Consider the following 19,141-nt stretch of genomic DNA (forward strand, 5'->3'; position numbering starts at 1 on the left):
CATCACACACATTGAAAACATCAAAGAGAACTGCACATCATCTCAAGAACCTGAACTCAGAGCTTCCCTGGTGGTGGCATGGTGGTTAAAAATCAGCCTGCCAAAAAAAAGAATCCGCCTGCCAATGCAGGGGACACGGGTTCAAGCCCCTCGTCCGGGAAGATCCCACATGCCGCAGAGCAACTAAGTCCGTGTGCCACAACTACTGAGCCCGCATGCCCCAACTACTGAGCCTGTATGCCACAACTACTAAAGCCTGCATGTGGAGTCCGTGCTCCACAACAAGAGAAGCCACTGCACCGCCCCTGCTTGCCACAACTAGAGAAAGCCCACACGCAGCAACAAAGACCCAAAGCAGCCAAAAATAAAAACAAATAAATAAATAAATAAATTTATAAATAAATTAAAAAAAAAGAATCTGAGCTCATATATCCTTCCCTATCAGAAAATATTTCAGCATACATGACATCAGGTCACAATTTTCTCTCAACTCTAAATATTTAATTTAAATGAAGCCAAAGTTCCACTTGCAAAAATATAGTTATATTACCTTAAGGAGACTAAAAGCATATAAAATCTGCCTATGGAAAAACTATCAATTAAGCTGTTCTGTAGCAGCCATTTCACAGTCAGTACATTTCTGTCTATATTTTAACTCCTGGTTTCACTAGGCTCTTTTTTAAAAGAGACTACAAAGAATAGGCTGTCACTTCCATTTCAAAAAAAACTTAATTCGTATTAATATCATACCAACTCACCAATGATAAACCTTTGAAATAAATCAAATTTTTAACCTACACCTATCAAAATAACACACAGTAAGAACTGTCTATTTGAACCTTACCTCTATCCCATCAAAACACAGTTTGATAACTGGTACAAATGCCTCTTCAACAGCCTGTGGGAAAATTTAAAAATCAGTGTCTCTGAAAGTATACCTTAGGGCTACACTAGCTTTAGTGCTCTTAAATGAATGCAGTACTGACATAGCTTAAATATAATTTACCACAACACCTGACACAGACTAGGTTCTCAGTAAACAGGTTTAAGACTCGAGAATCCTAAGTCGCACCAGCCTAGGTTCAAATTCTTGATCTCTGCCACTCAGATATGTGATGGTGGCCAAGTTCCTTAATATTTACTTTGTTTGCCTCATTTCCTACTCTGTACATGAGATTACAGATTTATGATTTTAGACTGCTGTAAAGAATAAAATGCAAGCATACACATTAAGCTTAAAAGGGTCTGGCAAATTGCAAGAGTTCAATAAATTAATGGCTATACCATAAAACTCACTCAATTGACTAAACTGATTTTTATAACTCCTCCCCTTTCACTCTGAACATTTACGCACTCTTAAATCTTTTACTTCTTCCTGTAATTTCAACTTATCATAGAACGAGGTGAAAAAGTCACTTCGATCAACATGTCTTGGTGCAACACACAACGCATCAATATCGGCACCTAAAAAAAAAATTAAGCCCATCAACCACTAGTTACCATTACAAGAAAATTATTTTGCATCTTATCATGGCAGTATTTGATGTTGAAAACCTGTTAATGTTACACTGATGAGCCTCTAAATGCACCCCTCTCCTTAAAAATAAAATTACCTGTCAGTATAAGAAAAACATGACCCTAATCGATGGGATATATTTTTTCCTGCAGCATCTTCTATTTGTAGTGGCCCAGGTGAACTGGGAGTCAAAGAAAGGTGACTCAGATAGGAACTCTTATGGTAAGAGAGGCAATTATGCAAGAATACACCCAACATCTTGGTGTCCTTAGTCACAGCCATGTTCATTAGTGAAACAAAAAAATACAGTTATCATTTATACATTGTGACTGGTGCTTCCAGGCTCCTACCTGCACCTAAATGGGACCTATGCACTTCAAGAAGGACCAATGGCAAGAATCCAAAGAGGCAGACCATGGTAAGAACAGTTGTTATTAATTTAGTGCTTGATAGGAGGACAGCACTGACTACATAGGGAGAGCACAAAAAAGATGATTAAAATCAATAACTGGGATCATAAAAAGAAGAGATCAATACGGAATCTGGTCAACATAATCATTTTCCTAAAAGACTCAATACCTGAGGCACTAACTCTGAAGGCTGTTTATCTGGCATATTCATGAAGGGGGAGAAGGGCATACAGTTCACAGGACACATCAAAAGCAAATGTACTACTTCCAGCACAGAGTAGTGGGAGATGGGCAGAAGGAATAATGCCACAACAGAGAGAACCAGAGACCGGCAGATACTTTTAACAGAGGCTAGTGGCTAATGGTTGAAGAGTACAGCCTCAGACTGCCAGTTAGAATCCTAGCTCTGCCAAGAGATGGCTGGGAGCAACCGTTCAAGCTGTATTGCCTTTTTAAGTCTCAGACTCCTCTGTTACATAAGAATCAATAAGATTATGAAGACCAAAAGATTACTAACTATGCTCAGTAAAAAAGAAAGAGTTCAATAATATTCTCTGCCATGATAACATTCTTATTGTATATTTATTTACACAGGGGAAAAAACCTACAAATGTAACTAAGAAAGTATTATTAGTGATTGTTACTGTGTTGCAGATACACATTTTTTTTGGTTTGTTTTTTCCTTAACTATATTTCACGACTATAATACAGATTTTTTGCAAGCTTTAATTCATTTTTCTTCTGATTTCCAGAAGATATCATTATTTTAATATCATTTTCTTCTGATATTCTTCAGGTAGAGGAAATGATATACAGAGCAGCACTGTCCAAAACAACTCCCCAAGGGGAAAAGTGTACTTCATGCGCACTTTCCAGTACGGTAGCCACTAAGCATATGTGATTATTTAACAATGAAAATGTGGCTACTACTACTGAGAAACTGAATTTTTTATTTTACTTAATACTGCACTGGAGGGCACAGGTATGAAAGGTATCATTTTATATCTTTCTTCTTTTACCAAATTTAGGCTCCCTGAAGTCATCTCTTCCCTGCAAACCTAAGCTGTATAATACACTGCAAATAACTGAGATGGATGTGTCATTATAATTTTTAAAAAATTAAAGAAGTATTCCTTCTCAAGATAATTAAAACAATATAAACAATATTTACCTTTTGTATGTACTCCTAATCTATAAGATCCAAATGTAAATATTTTTCCACCAACATTTTCAATTACAGATTGTGGAAGATTCTGTTGAAGCAAACAAAAAATAGTTATTTTGCCAGTGGAGCACAAAGGTAACTATTTCAAATAACACTACATTTAAAAAAAAAAAAAAACCAAGTAAGATTTCTATGCAAATTTATACAGAGGGTAAACAAACTATAAGCTGTACAAAATACCAGCCCTTCACAGATCAACCTAACTTGAAATTTAAGCAATTTTCAACTTTCAATTAGTGTTAGAATTTTGCCACATTTTTGGAAACTGCTACAAAGACTGTGGTAGAGGAAATCATGTGATTCCACAGAAGCAATGTTAGAATCAGAAATTTTATTCATGATAAGGTGCTGCATAAATCATGAATGTTAGAATATAACAAAAACACATTCTGATTGCTTAAAAGACTGTATTCAGTGATTATACCAAATATGTCGCAGTACATTAGACTATAATTTTACTGTATCAAAAGTGACTTTAAGGCCAATAAGGCTACGTTTAATAGTTTAGGAGGCTTCAGTGGGATGATTTTGAGCAGAACTAAACTTATTGATGATTTCTTAGAGTAAAAACACCAGGAATGAGGAGAAAGGAAAGCACTTAGAAATCATCTGACCCTGGTATGACTATAAAGTACTATGGAGAATATGTTTAACCACCCTTGGTGGTAAGGATAATGTCTGTCCACAAAAAAAAAACACCAAATCTTAATGTGTGCTAGATCAATGTTTCTCTTTACTTTCTAATTCCTCAGTAAAGTCTTACTCAGTAGCAGAACATAAAAGAGACCACTCTTCCCCACCACCCTCCCAAAGTGACATAAATTGTTACTTCATATTCCAACAACCCTAAAAATAAATTGTAAAAGGCTCAGGGGATTCCCTTGTTTTTTAAGGGCACACTTAATCATCACTTATAGAAAACAGGCAATCTAAATGTGTAGTATTACATTTTTTAAAAGGAGACACCACCATCTCTTCCTATGTTTAGATATTTTAAAAACCACTTGTACAGTTGGCTTGGTTATTTAAGTTAAGCCAGCAAGGTGTGTACAGAAATATGCCTACAAAGGAAGATAGGAAAAAACTACCTGAGAACAATGTTCTGTGGACATCTCTAGTAAAATACAAATCTTTCGGATAAGCGCTCTCCAGGAGAACTGTCCAATACAGTAGGCACTAGCTATATTTCACTACCACTTGAAATGTAGCTAGGGTGGCTGAGGAGCTGAATGTTTAATTTTAGTTAATTTAAACTGAAATGGCCGAGTGTGGCTGGTGGCTACTGTATTAGACATTAGTATGTTTATAGCTATTACAGTTGTAATCCAGAAATTAAGATTTATTAATTAACATCACAGAAGAACTTTTCAATTGCAAATATTTTTTAAGTCTCAGGATATTAGAGGGCAAACAAATCAAACAACTTAAATAAAATTCATATTGTATATAAATTTTCCCCAAAATATTATAAATTAATTGTAACTATACATCAAAAACCAGTGGTTCTTGGGACTTTCCTGGTGGTGCAGTGGTTAAGATTCCATGCTTCCACTGTAGGGGGTGCGGGTTCAATCCCTGGTCAGGGAACTAAGATCCCACATGCTACCCCCAAAAAAATCAGTGGTTTGCTACTGATTTAACTGGAGATATTTTTGGTTGTCACAATCTGGGGAGACCAGACAGGCAGTGCATCTAGTTGGAAGAGTGCTGCTTAACAGCTTCCAGGACAGTCCCTAAAAAAGAAATATGTGAGGAATTCCCTGGTGATCCAGTGGTTAGGACTCCACACTTTCACTGCCGAGGACGCGGTTTCAATTCCCTGGTCAGGGAACTTAAGATCCCACAAGCCAAGCGGCGTGGCCAGAAATGAAAAAAATACGTGGTCCCAAAATATCAATAGTGTCAACATCAAGACATCCTGTATCAGGTCTTAAAACCAAGCAGCTTAGGAAGAAATTCTCCCTAGGAAAACAGATATGAAAGATCGAACTTGTAGGGCTTCCCTGGTGGCGCAGTGGTTGAGAGTCCGCCTGCCGATTCAGGGGACAGGGGTTCGTGCCCCAATCCGGGAGGATCCCGCATGCCGCGGAACGGCTGGGCCCATGAGCCATGGCCGCTGAGCCTGCACGTCCGGAGCCTGTGCTCCGCAACGGGAGAGGCCACAGCAGTGAGAGGCCCGCGTACCGCCAAAAAAAAAAAAAAAAAAAAAAAAAAAGATCAAACTTGTAAAGCCCCTGAAGTCCCACTCTCTAACCAATTTACTACCTCCAGAGTTAGGCTACAGAGAAAAGAACACTGACAAATTTGATTAGGAATGAGCATTAATTTCATTAATCCAAATAATTTTTCTTACCCTCAAGAAAACCAGCAGGAAGAACTGTATCAAGAGTTACCAGATAGGGCTTCCTTGGTGGCGCAGAGGTTACGAATCCGCCTGCCAATGCAGGGGACACGGGTTCGAGCCCTGGTCCAGGAAGATTCCACTTGCCGTGGAGCAACTAAGCCCGTGTGCCACAACTACTGAGCCTGCGCTCTAGAGTCCGTGAGCCACAACTGCTGAAGCCCGCACACCTAGAGCCCGTGCTCCGCAACAAGAGAAGCCACCGCAATGAGAAGCCCACGCACCGCAAGGAAGAGTAGCCCCCGCTTGCCGCAACTACAGAAAACCCACACGCAGCAACGAAGACCCAACACAGCCAATTAATTAATTAATTATTAAAAATACAATTACCAGTTAAAGAAACTAACCAGGCACTCAATTACTGAAACAAAACTATCAATGAGACAGTACTCGTTTCACATTAAATAAATCTAAGTTCTGGCCTTATAACAGTTTTCAACTTAAATGTCTAAGAAAAAGCCATTAAAAACAAAGCTGTGTTTCCTATGCAAGATTAAAGAATCACTAAGTTCAATAAATGAGTAAAAATACTTAAACCTGGACATCCTTTGCTCAGCTCAAAAAGAAATCCTTTGCAAAATATCATTTTTATCAAAATTCTATCAATGACAAACATGTAGTATACATGGAGTCCCCAGTTTAGAATATTCTGGCTGCTGAAGTTTTAATCAGTTGCTTTGAAATATATATACACTGCTTTAAGAAAACAGTATTATAAATTTGACTAAAGCCAGAAGACTTTAACTTACTTTTCTTCTACCTTGATACCTTCTCTCAGGTTTTCTTCTACCTTTGGTTCTCTTACCATCAATTTTTCAGCTGTATTATAGACTAAATACGCATTTTGTACTACCCTGGAAAAATGACCACTATTTACAGAGTTTTTAAAAAATAGCTTCTAAACACAACTTTACGAATACATTTCCAGAGAACAAACATATGGACACCAAGGGGAGAAAGTGGCTGGGGTGGGGGTGAATTGGGAGATTGGGAATGACATATATACACTAATAAGTATAAAATACATAACTAATAAGAACCTGCTGTATAAAAAAATAAATAAAATAAAATTCAAAAAAAACACAAAAAACTACATTTCCTTTACCAGAAGCCTATTCATGGATTCAACAGTTGTATGATATTCTTTTAAAAAGTTATTAGAAACTCAAAGAATATTATTATAAAAAACTGAATAAATAATTCAGTTTGAGTCTAACATCTGAAGGCCTAAAAAATGCTCATCGTTGCAGAATTCCTTAAAAGGTAACAAGATTCTCAAATACTTAATAAACATGTTTAATACATTTTTTTTCCTAAGTGAAGCAAACATTTTATCGAAATCAATTGTCAAACCACAATTTATCCGAATGACAATGCTACATTGTTCTTAAAAGAGTGGGCACAAATATGGCACAGACACAATCCAGCATCTATCAAAAAGCATCTGTAAAGAACCTGACTTATTTCGTGCTGTGTGTGAATGTGGTCCAGCATATAAGGTAGACTCAAAACCAGTCAATTTTTTTTCTTGATAACATGAAAAACATTTCACTATTTTGCCTCAAAATTAAGCACACTCATCTGTCTGTAACAACCGTGTTTAATACATTTTTTAAAGCACCTTTTGTGGGAAACATTATTTCTGTAAAGCGTGTAAGTAATTACTGAGCTTTGAAGTGTTACAACCAAAAGTATTTATAAAATCACTGAATTCAGTTCAGTTTTTCCTGCTTTCAAAATAGCTAGGTACCGGGACCTTCCTGGCGGTCCAGTGGTTAAGACTCTGCCCAATGCAGAGGACTCGAGTTTGATCCCTGGCTGGGGGACTAAGATCCCACATGCTGCACGGTATGGCCAAAAAAAACCCCCAAAAAAGCTAGATACCAAATACAAATTCTGCTGTCAACAGTCTAAAACACCTTCCGCATTCAAGACTCTAAATAGTTATATAAGATAATTGCTGCATTCAGCTGGCAAATTACTTCCTAGACAATTAAGTCACCTTACCTTGATTTCACTGATTTCTCGTATCCACTCTTTTACCAGGTTATTTAATTTTCCCAAAATTAAAATCCTGTTGATAGAGCAAATATCAATCAAGTATCAAGTTGTTTGTTATTCTAGATCACTACTAATTAAAATGAAAAAGCTTTAATAGGTGGCTTCCTAAATTTTAACCAGTCTTTAAGTTATCAGAAAGGAAGTTTATAGTATTAGCTATATGTAGGCACTGTTACACTGGGTGAGGCATTCCTCTAGCTTACCAAGGCATTCCCCTTTCTCCTGACAATGCTGTAATACTATACTAACCAAAAGTATCACAAATCAAAATTAAGGGAATAGAACTTTATATAGACGAAAAGTTTTTTCTAGGTATCACTCTTGTTTGAAACAGACATATATTGGGGAGAATAATTCTGACTTGCTGAGTTCCTCAAAACTAGTTTATTATGTTAATAAAAAATTGTAACTTAAAAAAAGATATACATATACACTAATACGTATAAAATGAATAACTAATAAGAACCTGCTGTATAAAAAAATAAAATAAAATAAAATTCAAAAAAAGAAAGATATATACACACACTGACCTGCGCTGCAGTTCCTCTTCCTCTTCAAAAACGCCAAAAGGCTTCAGAGTCTCAATTAGTTTCTGGGTAAGTAGGCAGTCAGTCTCCTTGGGGGCTGCTAAGCTGATGGGAGAGGTAATGCCATAGTGCTTCTGTGGTGGCTGTGTTTGCTGTGATCCCTGCGTTGTAACTGGACTGCAAACAGAACTGGATAAAATTACTGTCAAAAAATTTCTACAATTTAAAACTAATCAGATGACTAGAAAAAAATGCTTTAGTAAAATGCATTTCTAAACATAGTTGGTTCCCTGCCTTACCCCAAAAAACTTTCAATACATTTTGTTCGTTTTAAAACAAAAAGTAACACAAAAATTAAGTGATGAAAACATTAGTTCTCCTCCCACTCCAAGGATTTTAACTTTGTCACTATCTAAATATCTAAATAAACTATAAATAAGAATCCAGATCAGGGAATTCCCTGGTGGCGAAGTGGTTAAGAATCCGCCTGCCAACGCAGGGGACACAGGTTGAGCCCTGGTCCGGGAAGATCCCACATGCTGAGAAGCAATTAAGGCCGTGCGCCACAACTACTGAAGCCCACATGCCTAGAGCCTGTGCTCCGCAGCAAGAGAAGCCACTGCAATGAGAAGCCTGCGCACCACAACGAAGAGTAGCCCCCCCGCTTGCCACAACTAGAGAAAACCCACACGCAGCAACAAAGACCCAATGCAGACCCAAAAAAAAAAAATCCAGATCAAATAAATTGCTAGAGAAAATGCAATCTAGGATATAGTGGACTTCTGAGAAATTTTACTTACTCCTTACTTCTTGAAAAGGAGCCAAAGTCTATTAAATTGTTATTTCTAAAGAGATGAGGATATATATAAAAGCACTATTTTACCAATACAACAGACTCCCCAAATGGAATTTCACATCTGACTTGCAATGAATAAAACTCTAGATAATGAGGCAAATAACATAAACATAACTTGGAGGGGAAGAACTATATTCACACTAAGCTTGTTACAGAATTTTTGGTAAGAGATTTACACTTCAACAATGACTAATCAAAAGTTTTTCTGTTTTAAGAGCAATTCCTGATTTTTACAACCAAGAGTGTTTTAATATAACTGGTAAAAAGGTATGGCATGCTCTAAAGAAAGGTTTTAGGAAATTAATCTGACTCAATTATTTTTTGGTGAAACCAATTCTTGTTTTCTTTTTCTCCCTTTTTAAATCAATGGACAGGGACTCTAAAGATAAGCAGCACAATTATTAACTAAAAACTACCTGGTCAAATAACATACAGAACCAGGTAAGGACTAAGGAAGAAGCTAACATCTGAATCAGTTATTTGCCCCAAATTCTGTTCCTTAAGAAATAATTTATACACACACACCCCTACTTTTTTTCAAGTTCTAAATATATATATATATATATATATATATATATATATATATATATATATATATATATATATACACTTTTAATTAAAGTGCAATAATCTACTAAAGCAATAAGATGCCAGAATCCCATGGCAGGTAAGTCCCATTATGTATTTACTACCTATCCCTGGGTTCTGGTTTATACTATGACTGCAGGACTACGTTTTATATTGTCTTCTGATATCAACAGAAAACCTAAGAATGCCAGGAAGCCCATAGTGTTTGTTACTAATTAGTCACTAGGCTGTATAGCATTTAATCAATGCTTCCTAAACTAGTTATACATTGTCTCAATTTTAATTCAGATTTTATAGTAACATTTGCTGAATCAATATGAGTCAGATTTATCATCTCTTACAGCAATTAACTTATGTCTCATCACTTCCTCCTACTACTTTAAATTGCACAGCTATACAAGGCTATGGTGTTAATTCAGAGCTGTGGATCCACATGAGCACCAAGCATCCTCAAAGACTAAATATCTTAATGTTCTATTTTTCAAATTTATGTAGCATCTCCCATGGTTAGAATATACAAATTAACATTAAGTGTAAATGCATTCATAATATCTTGGTTAATACATATTTTCGTCAATCAACAAATAGTTATCATCAGGTTCCACCAAGCTGACACCAAAAAGGTGGCCCTCAAAACTGCCTACCATTTCTTCACACCATGCTCTAATAGATTCCAGATAAATTATGTATTGTTTAAAAAAATACACTTAACACATATCTTAGTATAATTATATTTTCTTGCATTGTTCATTGCTTCATGTGAGTTTCTCCAAGTAAACTATAGCCCTTCATGACCACCCCAGGATTATGAATACTTTTTATAAATGATTTTAACATAAGTAGAGCCAGATATGAAAACAAGTGTAAAATCCTTTCTAGCTAGACTTGGTTCATGCAAGGAGAGCTTTCAAGTCAAATGTAAATTGAATTCATGTTTTCCTACCTTAAAATAATAAACCTCTATTGGATTGTTTTGTTTTGAGCAAACATCTGCATTCTTTTCCTTTCTGAAGGGGCTAAATTCATTACCAGTTGAGTTTGGATGATCACCAAAATGACTGCCCATTCTCTGTGGGGTTAAGCTTTCTTGCAGATTCCCATTTTTTCTTTCTCAAATATTCAGGTTCTTCATTGTCATACAAAAATCAATGCTTGGAAAGATCCTTGTCTACTTCACCTGTATTACCAGAATATTGGATATAGACTCAGATTGCTTTCTTTTTTAAAAAAATCTATTTATTTATTTATTTTTGGCTGCATTGGGTCTTTGTTGCTGTGTGTGGGCTTTCTCTAGCTGCAGTAAGCAGGGTCTACTCTTCGTTGCGGTGCGCGGGCTTCTCATTGCGGTGGTTTCTCTTGTTGCAGAGCACAGGCTCTAGGCGCACAGGCTTCAGCAGTTGTGGCACAAGGCCTCAGCAGTTGTGGCTCACAGGCTCTAGAGTGCAGGCTCAGTAGTTGTGGCGCACGGGCTTAGTTGCTCCACGGCATGTGGGATCTTCCCGGACCAGGGCTCGAACCCATGTCCCCTGCACTGGCCACCAGGGAAGTCCTAGACTCAGATTTCTAAATTCACACCAAGTTTGTCTACTTTAATTTGAAAAAGAAAAATTGATGTCTACATTAGTTTCCACATGAACATTTTGATGGGGAAACAAATCATACTCCAGTTGTAAATGTTTATTTATTCAAAATGTAGTCACATCATATAAAACCACATTTACTTGTCCCATCTAATTCAAAATAGAACATTATAGGGGGGCGTTCCTGGTGGTCCAGTGGTTGAGAATCCGTCTTGCAATGCAGGGGACGCCAGTTCGATCCCTAGTGGGGGAACTAAGATCCCACATGCCTCAGGGCAACTAAGCCTGCACACCGCAACTACTGAGCGCACGTGCCACAACTAATGAGCCCACATGCCACGACTACAGAGAAGCCCATGAGCTGCAAGGAAAGATCCCGCCTGCCGCAACTAAAAAAAAAAAAAAAAGAAAGAAAGAACATATGTATCACATATCTCTGTATGTATACATATCTAATACAAATTACATATAGAACATATACTAATTCAAGAACACATATGAAAAGAAATAAAAGTAAATCACAACCAAATGAAAGGAAAGAAACAAATACATGTTTTGAAAGGTACAAGATACCTGTGTCTCCAATAGAAATGGCTTAATCTTACGCTAAATGGCTAGACTAGGAATTCTAGGCTGCCAGATGCTCTGAATGTCCAAAATGTAGAAATATTAGCTATGATTGAGCTTTAAATGGAAGAAGTCAAAATTTTCCATTTAATTTTTCATATTAGAAATTAAGTAGAGTGATAAAACAATTTAAGGATCTTTTTGTTGCTGTTCTGTTTCTAACAAAACAAATATACACACTCCAATATCAGGTAATGTGAAGGACTCTGCTTTACAGACTTTCTCCTGGAACTATACACCAGACAGCTAGCTATCAATCCCAAGAATGCAAAGCTCTCCCTCAAATTTCTGAACACATGAAACACCTGCCCATGTCCGTCACTTTCTAAAGACATTTTTACCAGTATTTAGTTTTCTTCAGACATGATTTTAAAAATAACTTCTACAATTATATAAAACAATGAGAAAAAAAACTAGATACGGAGCCACAGTATTTGTGATCCACTGAAATTTCTTTCTGGTTTTCAATTTAAATATCAAGTGTGCTTTTCCTGAGTAACTGGCTCATTTTCATCTCATGAACATATCTGTACTTACCTTTAGGCTACTGCCTGAATTCTTAGAGCAAAACTGGTGGCCACCCAGCAAGTTCTCTACAAAAATCCAAAAATCACTGTACTTCTGTAAGAACTGTTTTAGTACCCTAATTTCTTGCTGTTTTATATCTCTATCCGGATTCTCCCTTGTCATCCACCTTTAATGCAAACACCGTGCTAGTTTTAAAATGTGACTAAAGCATTCTTAAAAGTCTCAGTCCTTTCTGGGTCAGAGCAAGATATAAATACCTATACATACAGTACATATACGAATCTTGCCCCCCTCCAAAATTACAAAAGACAGCCAAACACTCTTCCCCCCACCCCACTTTTTTGGGAGTAAGGAGGGAGAAACGAAGAGGGCACAATACTAAAGATTTTCAGAATTCTTCTCTCTCTTAGAACATAAGGCATTTTCTTTATAATATTTAAAATAATTTTCATCAAGGCAAAGCTTACCCAGGACATATACCCACCTTTCCTTTTTTATTATTATTTTTAATTTCAACAACATTCTATATAACAAATCCATTCCAACTACACTTGTTCTGCCTCTTGGCATCTTGGTCCCACCCTTTCTACTCCCCTGCTATGCCAGACTACCATTCATACTGCTACCAAGTGCTACCTTCCTAACACACAGCTTCCTTAAAAACCCACATGACTTCTAGTACTGGCATTCAAAACTCTGTCCACAAAAACTGCTCTCAACCCAGAAGCAATCTGAAAAGAGACAAAGCAGGCCTGATTTCACTTCTACTAGTTATACCACTCTGGTTTCACTTCTGCCACTAGTTATGTGATGCTTGTTAAGTTGTAACTCTATGGATTTACCTTAGAATTTATTATATCTCTTCTCTACTCTGGATGGCAAACTAGAAATTTAAATACTATAACATGTTTATGACATGAAAGTCCAGTTCCCAAACACAAAGTTTTTAAACCAATACTCAAAAGAAAGGTCCATCCTTTCCTCATGCTAGGCTAAGACCTAACTCTAATTAGTATAAATATTTTGGTACTCAGAAATGGCAACATTTTTGTGAAACTAGCATATGACTGTAGGCTGCTTATTTTGGCCAGATACTTGTTTCAAAAGTTTAGGCATCCAATTTAACCAATACATGTGCTCTGAAATATCAAGAACCACTTTGATTACAGTAACTATAAAGCTAACTCAAATAGTGCAAGTTCCTATGATTTGTAAACTATAGTTTAGTAGCCCTACATTCAAATAGTCGAAGTATGATCAATCTTTGGATGTATCATATTGACGACCACTTCAAGTCAGTGAGGAAAGTTAAGGAATACTCAAATGAAAGACCTATATTAGTACCTGTTTTCACTAAGTGAATGAAATCCAAAGAGGACTTTCACTTTTACGAAAAAAAGGCAAAAAGCAAAAGCACTCTTCGTTTGTTTTGCAAGCGGTTTCAGAGGCAGCGTGCGCCCTGAGTAGCAAGAGCGACACTAACAAGCTTCTTCCCCAGGATATACGTATATTCAGCATCAAACTACCATAGCCTGGAACTGTGTCTGTGAGCAGCAATGCTTTATCTCAATTTATTCTATGCATCTGTTAGCGAGATGTGTATAAGGTAGTTGCTTCTTCATTTTATGCCGTTTTGGCTTACAAAAGCTTTCACAGGACCTTTCTACTTTTGGATAGGGAGGGAAACCTGTATTCTTAATATGTTCTTAAATCAACTTTTAAAAGTTTCACTGCAAATCAAGGAAGCACATTAAGACGATCACTTTTTCTGTCAGACTGGAGAAAAACAAAGCTGATGTACATCTGGTAAAAAATGAAAGACTTATTATAAACCTCCAAAAATGAGCACTCTCAGCCATCACAAAGGATGTGAACATGGTATATCATTTTAAAAAGCAATCTGGCAATATTCATCAAATTTTTTTTAAAGCTTATGTCTAGCAACTTCATCTCTAGCAATCTCTTACAGAAATACTAGGACACAAGGACTCAAACTGAAGGTCCTGATGTTGGAAGACATAGCCTCTTTAATTTACAACACATTTTTAGTATATTAAATGTGTACATTAAAGCACAAATTTCTACTGCTCCTGGGGTACGAATACAATGGCTTAGAAGACAGGCCAAATACGGGCCCAAAATCCTGTTCAGCAACAATAAGCTTGAAATGAACAATGTCTACCCCAGCATTATACTTTATAGAGGGAGCATGCTTGGTATTTGTAAATAAATACCTCTCTTGACCCTACAGATTCTGGAATTTGACCCTTCTTATAGGAATAATACAAAAGATACCCAAGGTTGTTCACTGGAGCACTGTATACAATGCACCAACAAACTGGAAACCACCTAAATATCCATTAATATGATATAGGACTGGCGAATTACAGTACATTCTTACAACTTAATACTATGCTATACAAAAAGAATGAGGTCGTTATCCCATGTAGTAGCATGGAAACATGGCCACAATATGTCAGGTGAAAGAAGTTGTAGAATATAATTATGATAATAGCTAATATTTACTGAAATCTCAACATATTCCAGTTAGTGTGGCAAGCACTTTACATTATTCCTGACTATTCCAACGACTCTATTCACTGGGTCAGGATATGATCTCAGGCATCTGACTATAATCATAAGCCTCTATACATCTTTCACAACATACAGTCTTGTACCTTTAAAAGTTATTTGTGTATTATGTCTATACATGCATAGAAACACACGAAGCAAAACTGACTGTTGGAAGAATTCCATCTTCTAGGATTTTGTTTCCATTTGTTAAAGTACTTTTAAAGATAAATATTAATGAAGTCATACAAAAGTTGAAAATCATCTAATTCTACTATTCACCATTAAGCTTGTGATAGTAAAGAGACTAAAACCACCCCCTAAAATCATTCCCCAACAGCAAGGGACAGCAAACAAATGTTCAATTTAAATCAATAATTAGCTTTTTGATTATTAGCTTTGTAGTTTATGCTAATCAAAATGTTATTTTAAAGAACTGAAAAACCTTAAAATGGATTTTTCAGTATAACGCTTTGTGATTAGAAAATTAAATACAAAGCAAATCATGATTTACAGCTCTAGAAAACTGGTAAAGCACCAAAGCTATCTATCAAACTTCATCAATCCAATTTTCCTAAAAGCACCTTTTCCTCATTTAAGTTATTTTTCCCAGAAAGTATTTTATTAGGCTGAAATTTACTGAACTAGGATCCTAAATATGTATGAAAGACAATGCTAAAATCAGGAATACAAAAATAGTCTCTAACCTCAGTGACAATCTCAAATTTGGTCTGGGATTCAGATCTTTAAACAACAGATCAGTGCAAAGTAAAAGCTTAAAATAAACATTACAGAAACAAAGAATCAAGGATATACCAAAGGAAAAGGTTAAGGAGGTATGCACTCTAAATGACTTGCAGAAGGGGAAAGGAGCAGCCTCTGCAGATGACTAACACACAAAGGAAAGGACAACAAATCACCAATGGTGTTTTCTGAAATAGTTAATATTTAACAACTTTCTTCCCAATTTAAACAAAGCTCATGCTACTGATGAATCTCTGCCTCCTCACATTGGGCGTATGGAATTGGTGGCACGTAGTACTAAAAGGGTCAATTGCCTCAAAATATATAGATCCTAGCCAACAGAAAACACTGTCATTTCTTGCTAGTTTTAGTCAGTGAAGTTAAAACTGAAAGCTTAACTTACTTGATATTCTTCTTTAGAAGTAATCAGATAAATCACAGTAACACTTAATGGGTACATCCCAGGTGGTCCAGTAGTTAAGAATCCATCTTGCAATGCAGGGGATGCCGGTTCAATCCCTGGTCCGGGAACTAAGAACCCACATGCCACAGAGCAGCCAAGCCCACGCTCAGCAACTACTGAGCCCATGCACTGCAACTACTGAGCCCGCACGCCACAACTACAGAGCCCACGCGCCACAACTAGAGAGAAGCCTGTGCACCGCAACAAAGAGACGGCGCACAGCAACAAAAGATCCCACATGCCACAACTAAGACCCAACATAGCCAAAAAATAAATATTTTTTTAAAAACCACAGTATGTAATTTGCTGTTTAAAGGCCTTAACCTTAAACGTAATGTGCCCATTCAAATTAAGCAGGAAAAAAGGACATTGAACAGAATAGGAATATGGGATCTCTCTAAAGTATTTGAATACACATTAAATATTAATTCTTGGCAGAAATAATACAATCTCCTCTTTCACAAGAAGTTTAACACATATTTAAATTTTACCTGTAGCTTAGAAGTCAAGCATATAGTCCAGACAACGTATTTGCTCACTAAGACATTATTCTAAGGATGGCTAATTCACCTGCCATCCTGTGTAACTGGTACTAAACATAGTTAGAACCTAACTATAGTCTTAAAATATGTATTCCAGGTGGATCATCCAGCCAATATTTAGTAAGCAGCAGCAAAGGCTCAAGTATAGATGAAGCAATAGTTTACGCTCAAGGGGAATAAATTATGATGAATCCCAACGCCAAACTTTGGAAATAAAAGGTTGATTATACAGAGAAAGGGTACTTGTTACCGAATTGTAACAATGGCCAGGTTATTTTTCCTTCCTTCCTAAGGGCACTTCCAACTGTCCCTCTGCCCTCTCTCCAAGAGGGGCTAGAAGCAAAAACAAAAAACAGCCAAACCACAGCATTCCTGCATCAGTATTTGTCAAGCACAATTTGAAAATGAAAGAAATGTAAGTAGAGAATCTAAAAAGTACAAAAATGTATCAGAAAAAATAGTCAAAAATATATTAAATCATAGTATTATAAACAGGAAATGCAATTTAGATGTTTCTGATAACCAAAATGACAGGAACACTATTCTTAAGTAAAAACTTATTTAAAACTATAAAGACTACTGTAAAATGCAAGAAGCTGGTTTCTGAACGAAATATAGAGGGAACAGAAATGTGAGACAATTCTGTGACAGAAGAGGAATAAAAATATCAAATTTAAACTCCTACATTTTTTTCTTCTGCAAATCCTTAAATTTGCAAGTGAGAATGCTATAAAATTCTGCAGACCTGCAATCCAACGACTAAAAAACAACTATCTTCCACACAACTTGATCTTGAAAATTAAGTATACTTAAGACATACAAACAGACTCCCACTGAGCTGATGAAACATAGTTCTCAACAAGATACACAGTAAATGGCACAGTACTAGAATGAGAATGAAACATGGAACCCAGAGTTGAATTCGGCTGCAGTCTATAACTTAGCACCCTTAAGACCTTAGAGGAGTGACGACTTTGAGCCTCACTTTACAAGAACTAATATCTCCTGCAATGGTGCTGTTTTATGAATCATAGACTCAGATTGTACACTTATTTAAAAGCTGCTGAATAATCAGAACGATGAACATACCAAATAAAAGACATGCCTCTTCCACCAACCAAAAATGAAATATAGCTAGGACTCCAACTGGCCTCATTTTGCCAAAGAGTAGCTTTTATAAACCTGCCTAGATGCAACTCAAGGTGAAATTTAATTGTAATGTTAACTTGAAGTAGCTTAGTTACCAAGAAATGGAATATTCTGATGAATCAAAAGTTATATGTTTTCAAGCCAGAAGGCTTTGGGGGGTTGAGGGAGGGGGTGTCAGGGAGTGGGAACTGACTTACAAATTCACTCAAATCCAATTATCTTCCCTCCCAACTTCTCCATCAAAAAGCATGAACCGACAACATGCTTAAAGTAAAATACCACATTTCAAAACCATAACTTTTATTAAGCAGCAAGAAATTCATTACAAAATCTCTACATCTTAAAATCTGAGAATCAAAATCTCTCAGTTAGAAGTTACCTTTCAAAGGTTATCTAATACATTGTTTTTCATTGACAACAAAAAATATCTTTAAATCATGTGTGTGTCCATTCCTCCAGACCATTCAAAAACCACCAGAGATGCTGCACAGACACCACCACTGGAAACAGCGCAGCTTGGGGCAGCTGTCAGTTGTTACTATACATCAGTTTCTCGAACTTTTCGGTCTTAGGACCCTTTCACAACTCTTAAAATTTATTGAGGACTCCAATGACCTTTTGTTTATATGGATTATGTCTGCCATTATTTACTACATTAGAAACTACAACAGGGAAATTTTTGTAGAGTAACAAGAAATCTATTACATGTTAACACAAATGACTTTTTTAAAAATAACTGGTTTCCAAAACAAAAAACTTAGTGAGAAGAACAGCACTATTTTACATTTTTGCAGATCTCTAACTCTGGCTTAATCAAAAATAGCTGGTTCCCGGGCTTCCCTGGTGGCGCAGTGGTTGAGGGTCCGCCTGCCCATGCAGGGGACACGGGTTCGTGCCCCGGTCCGGGAAGATCCCACATGCCGCGGAGCGGCTGGGCCCGTGAGCCATGGCCGCTGAGCCTGCGCGTCCGGAGCCTGTGCTGCGCAACGGGAGAGGCCACAACAGTGAGAAGCCCGTGTACCGCAAAAAAAAAAAAAAAAGCTGGTTCCCATATCTGCTTCTGCATGCAATCCCTTTTGATAACTTGTTTTGGTAGATGCACAGGAATAAAACCTGGCATTACACCATTATAACTAGAAAACAGTGTTCTAATAGCCTTTTCAAATAACTTTGGATGTTGTTCTTTGATATTACACCAAAATGCCGCAAGTGGTAATTTCTTAGAGACTACAGTATGAAAGCAGAAACTACAGCAATAAACCCTTTGCACTCTTGCATTAAAATCGACTGGTCCACCTTGCACTTTAAATGTACCTTTACCCATGCATGATTTTATTACATCATGATTGGTGG

General features: G+C 36.8%; 1 protein-coding gene across 5 annotated transcripts in view; it reads right to left on the bottom strand.

Annotated features, from left to right (window-relative positions):
* Positions 1-19,141, bottom strand: part of PAPOLA (poly(A) polymerase alpha) — a 57,391-nt gene that overhangs the window by 34,443 nt on the left and 3,807 nt on the right. For 4 of the 5 annotated variants that reach the window (XM_082843883.1, XM_082843886.1, XM_082843885.1 and 1 more), the window contains exons 2-6: positions 8,144-8,329; positions 7,560-7,626; positions 3,098-3,179; positions 1,355-1,464; positions 845-898 (exon numbers count right to left, since the gene is read on the bottom strand). In XM_082843883.1, the coding sequence (XP_082700009.1) occupies positions 845-898; positions 1,355-1,464; positions 3,098-3,179; positions 7,560-7,626; positions 8,144-8,329 (499 nt within the window). The remainder of the gene's footprint in view (positions 1-844; positions 899-1,354; positions 1,465-3,097; positions 3,180-7,559; positions 7,627-8,143; positions 8,330-19,141) is intronic. The other variant, XM_082843884.1, reaches the window with a different exon arrangement.

The sequence above is a fragment of the Leucopleurus acutus genome (genome assembly GCF_964270905.1).
Source record: "Leucopleurus acutus genome assembly, chromosome: 1".
Classification (NCBI taxonomy): Eukaryota; Metazoa; Chordata; class Mammalia; order Artiodactyla; family Delphinidae; genus Leucopleurus; species Leucopleurus acutus.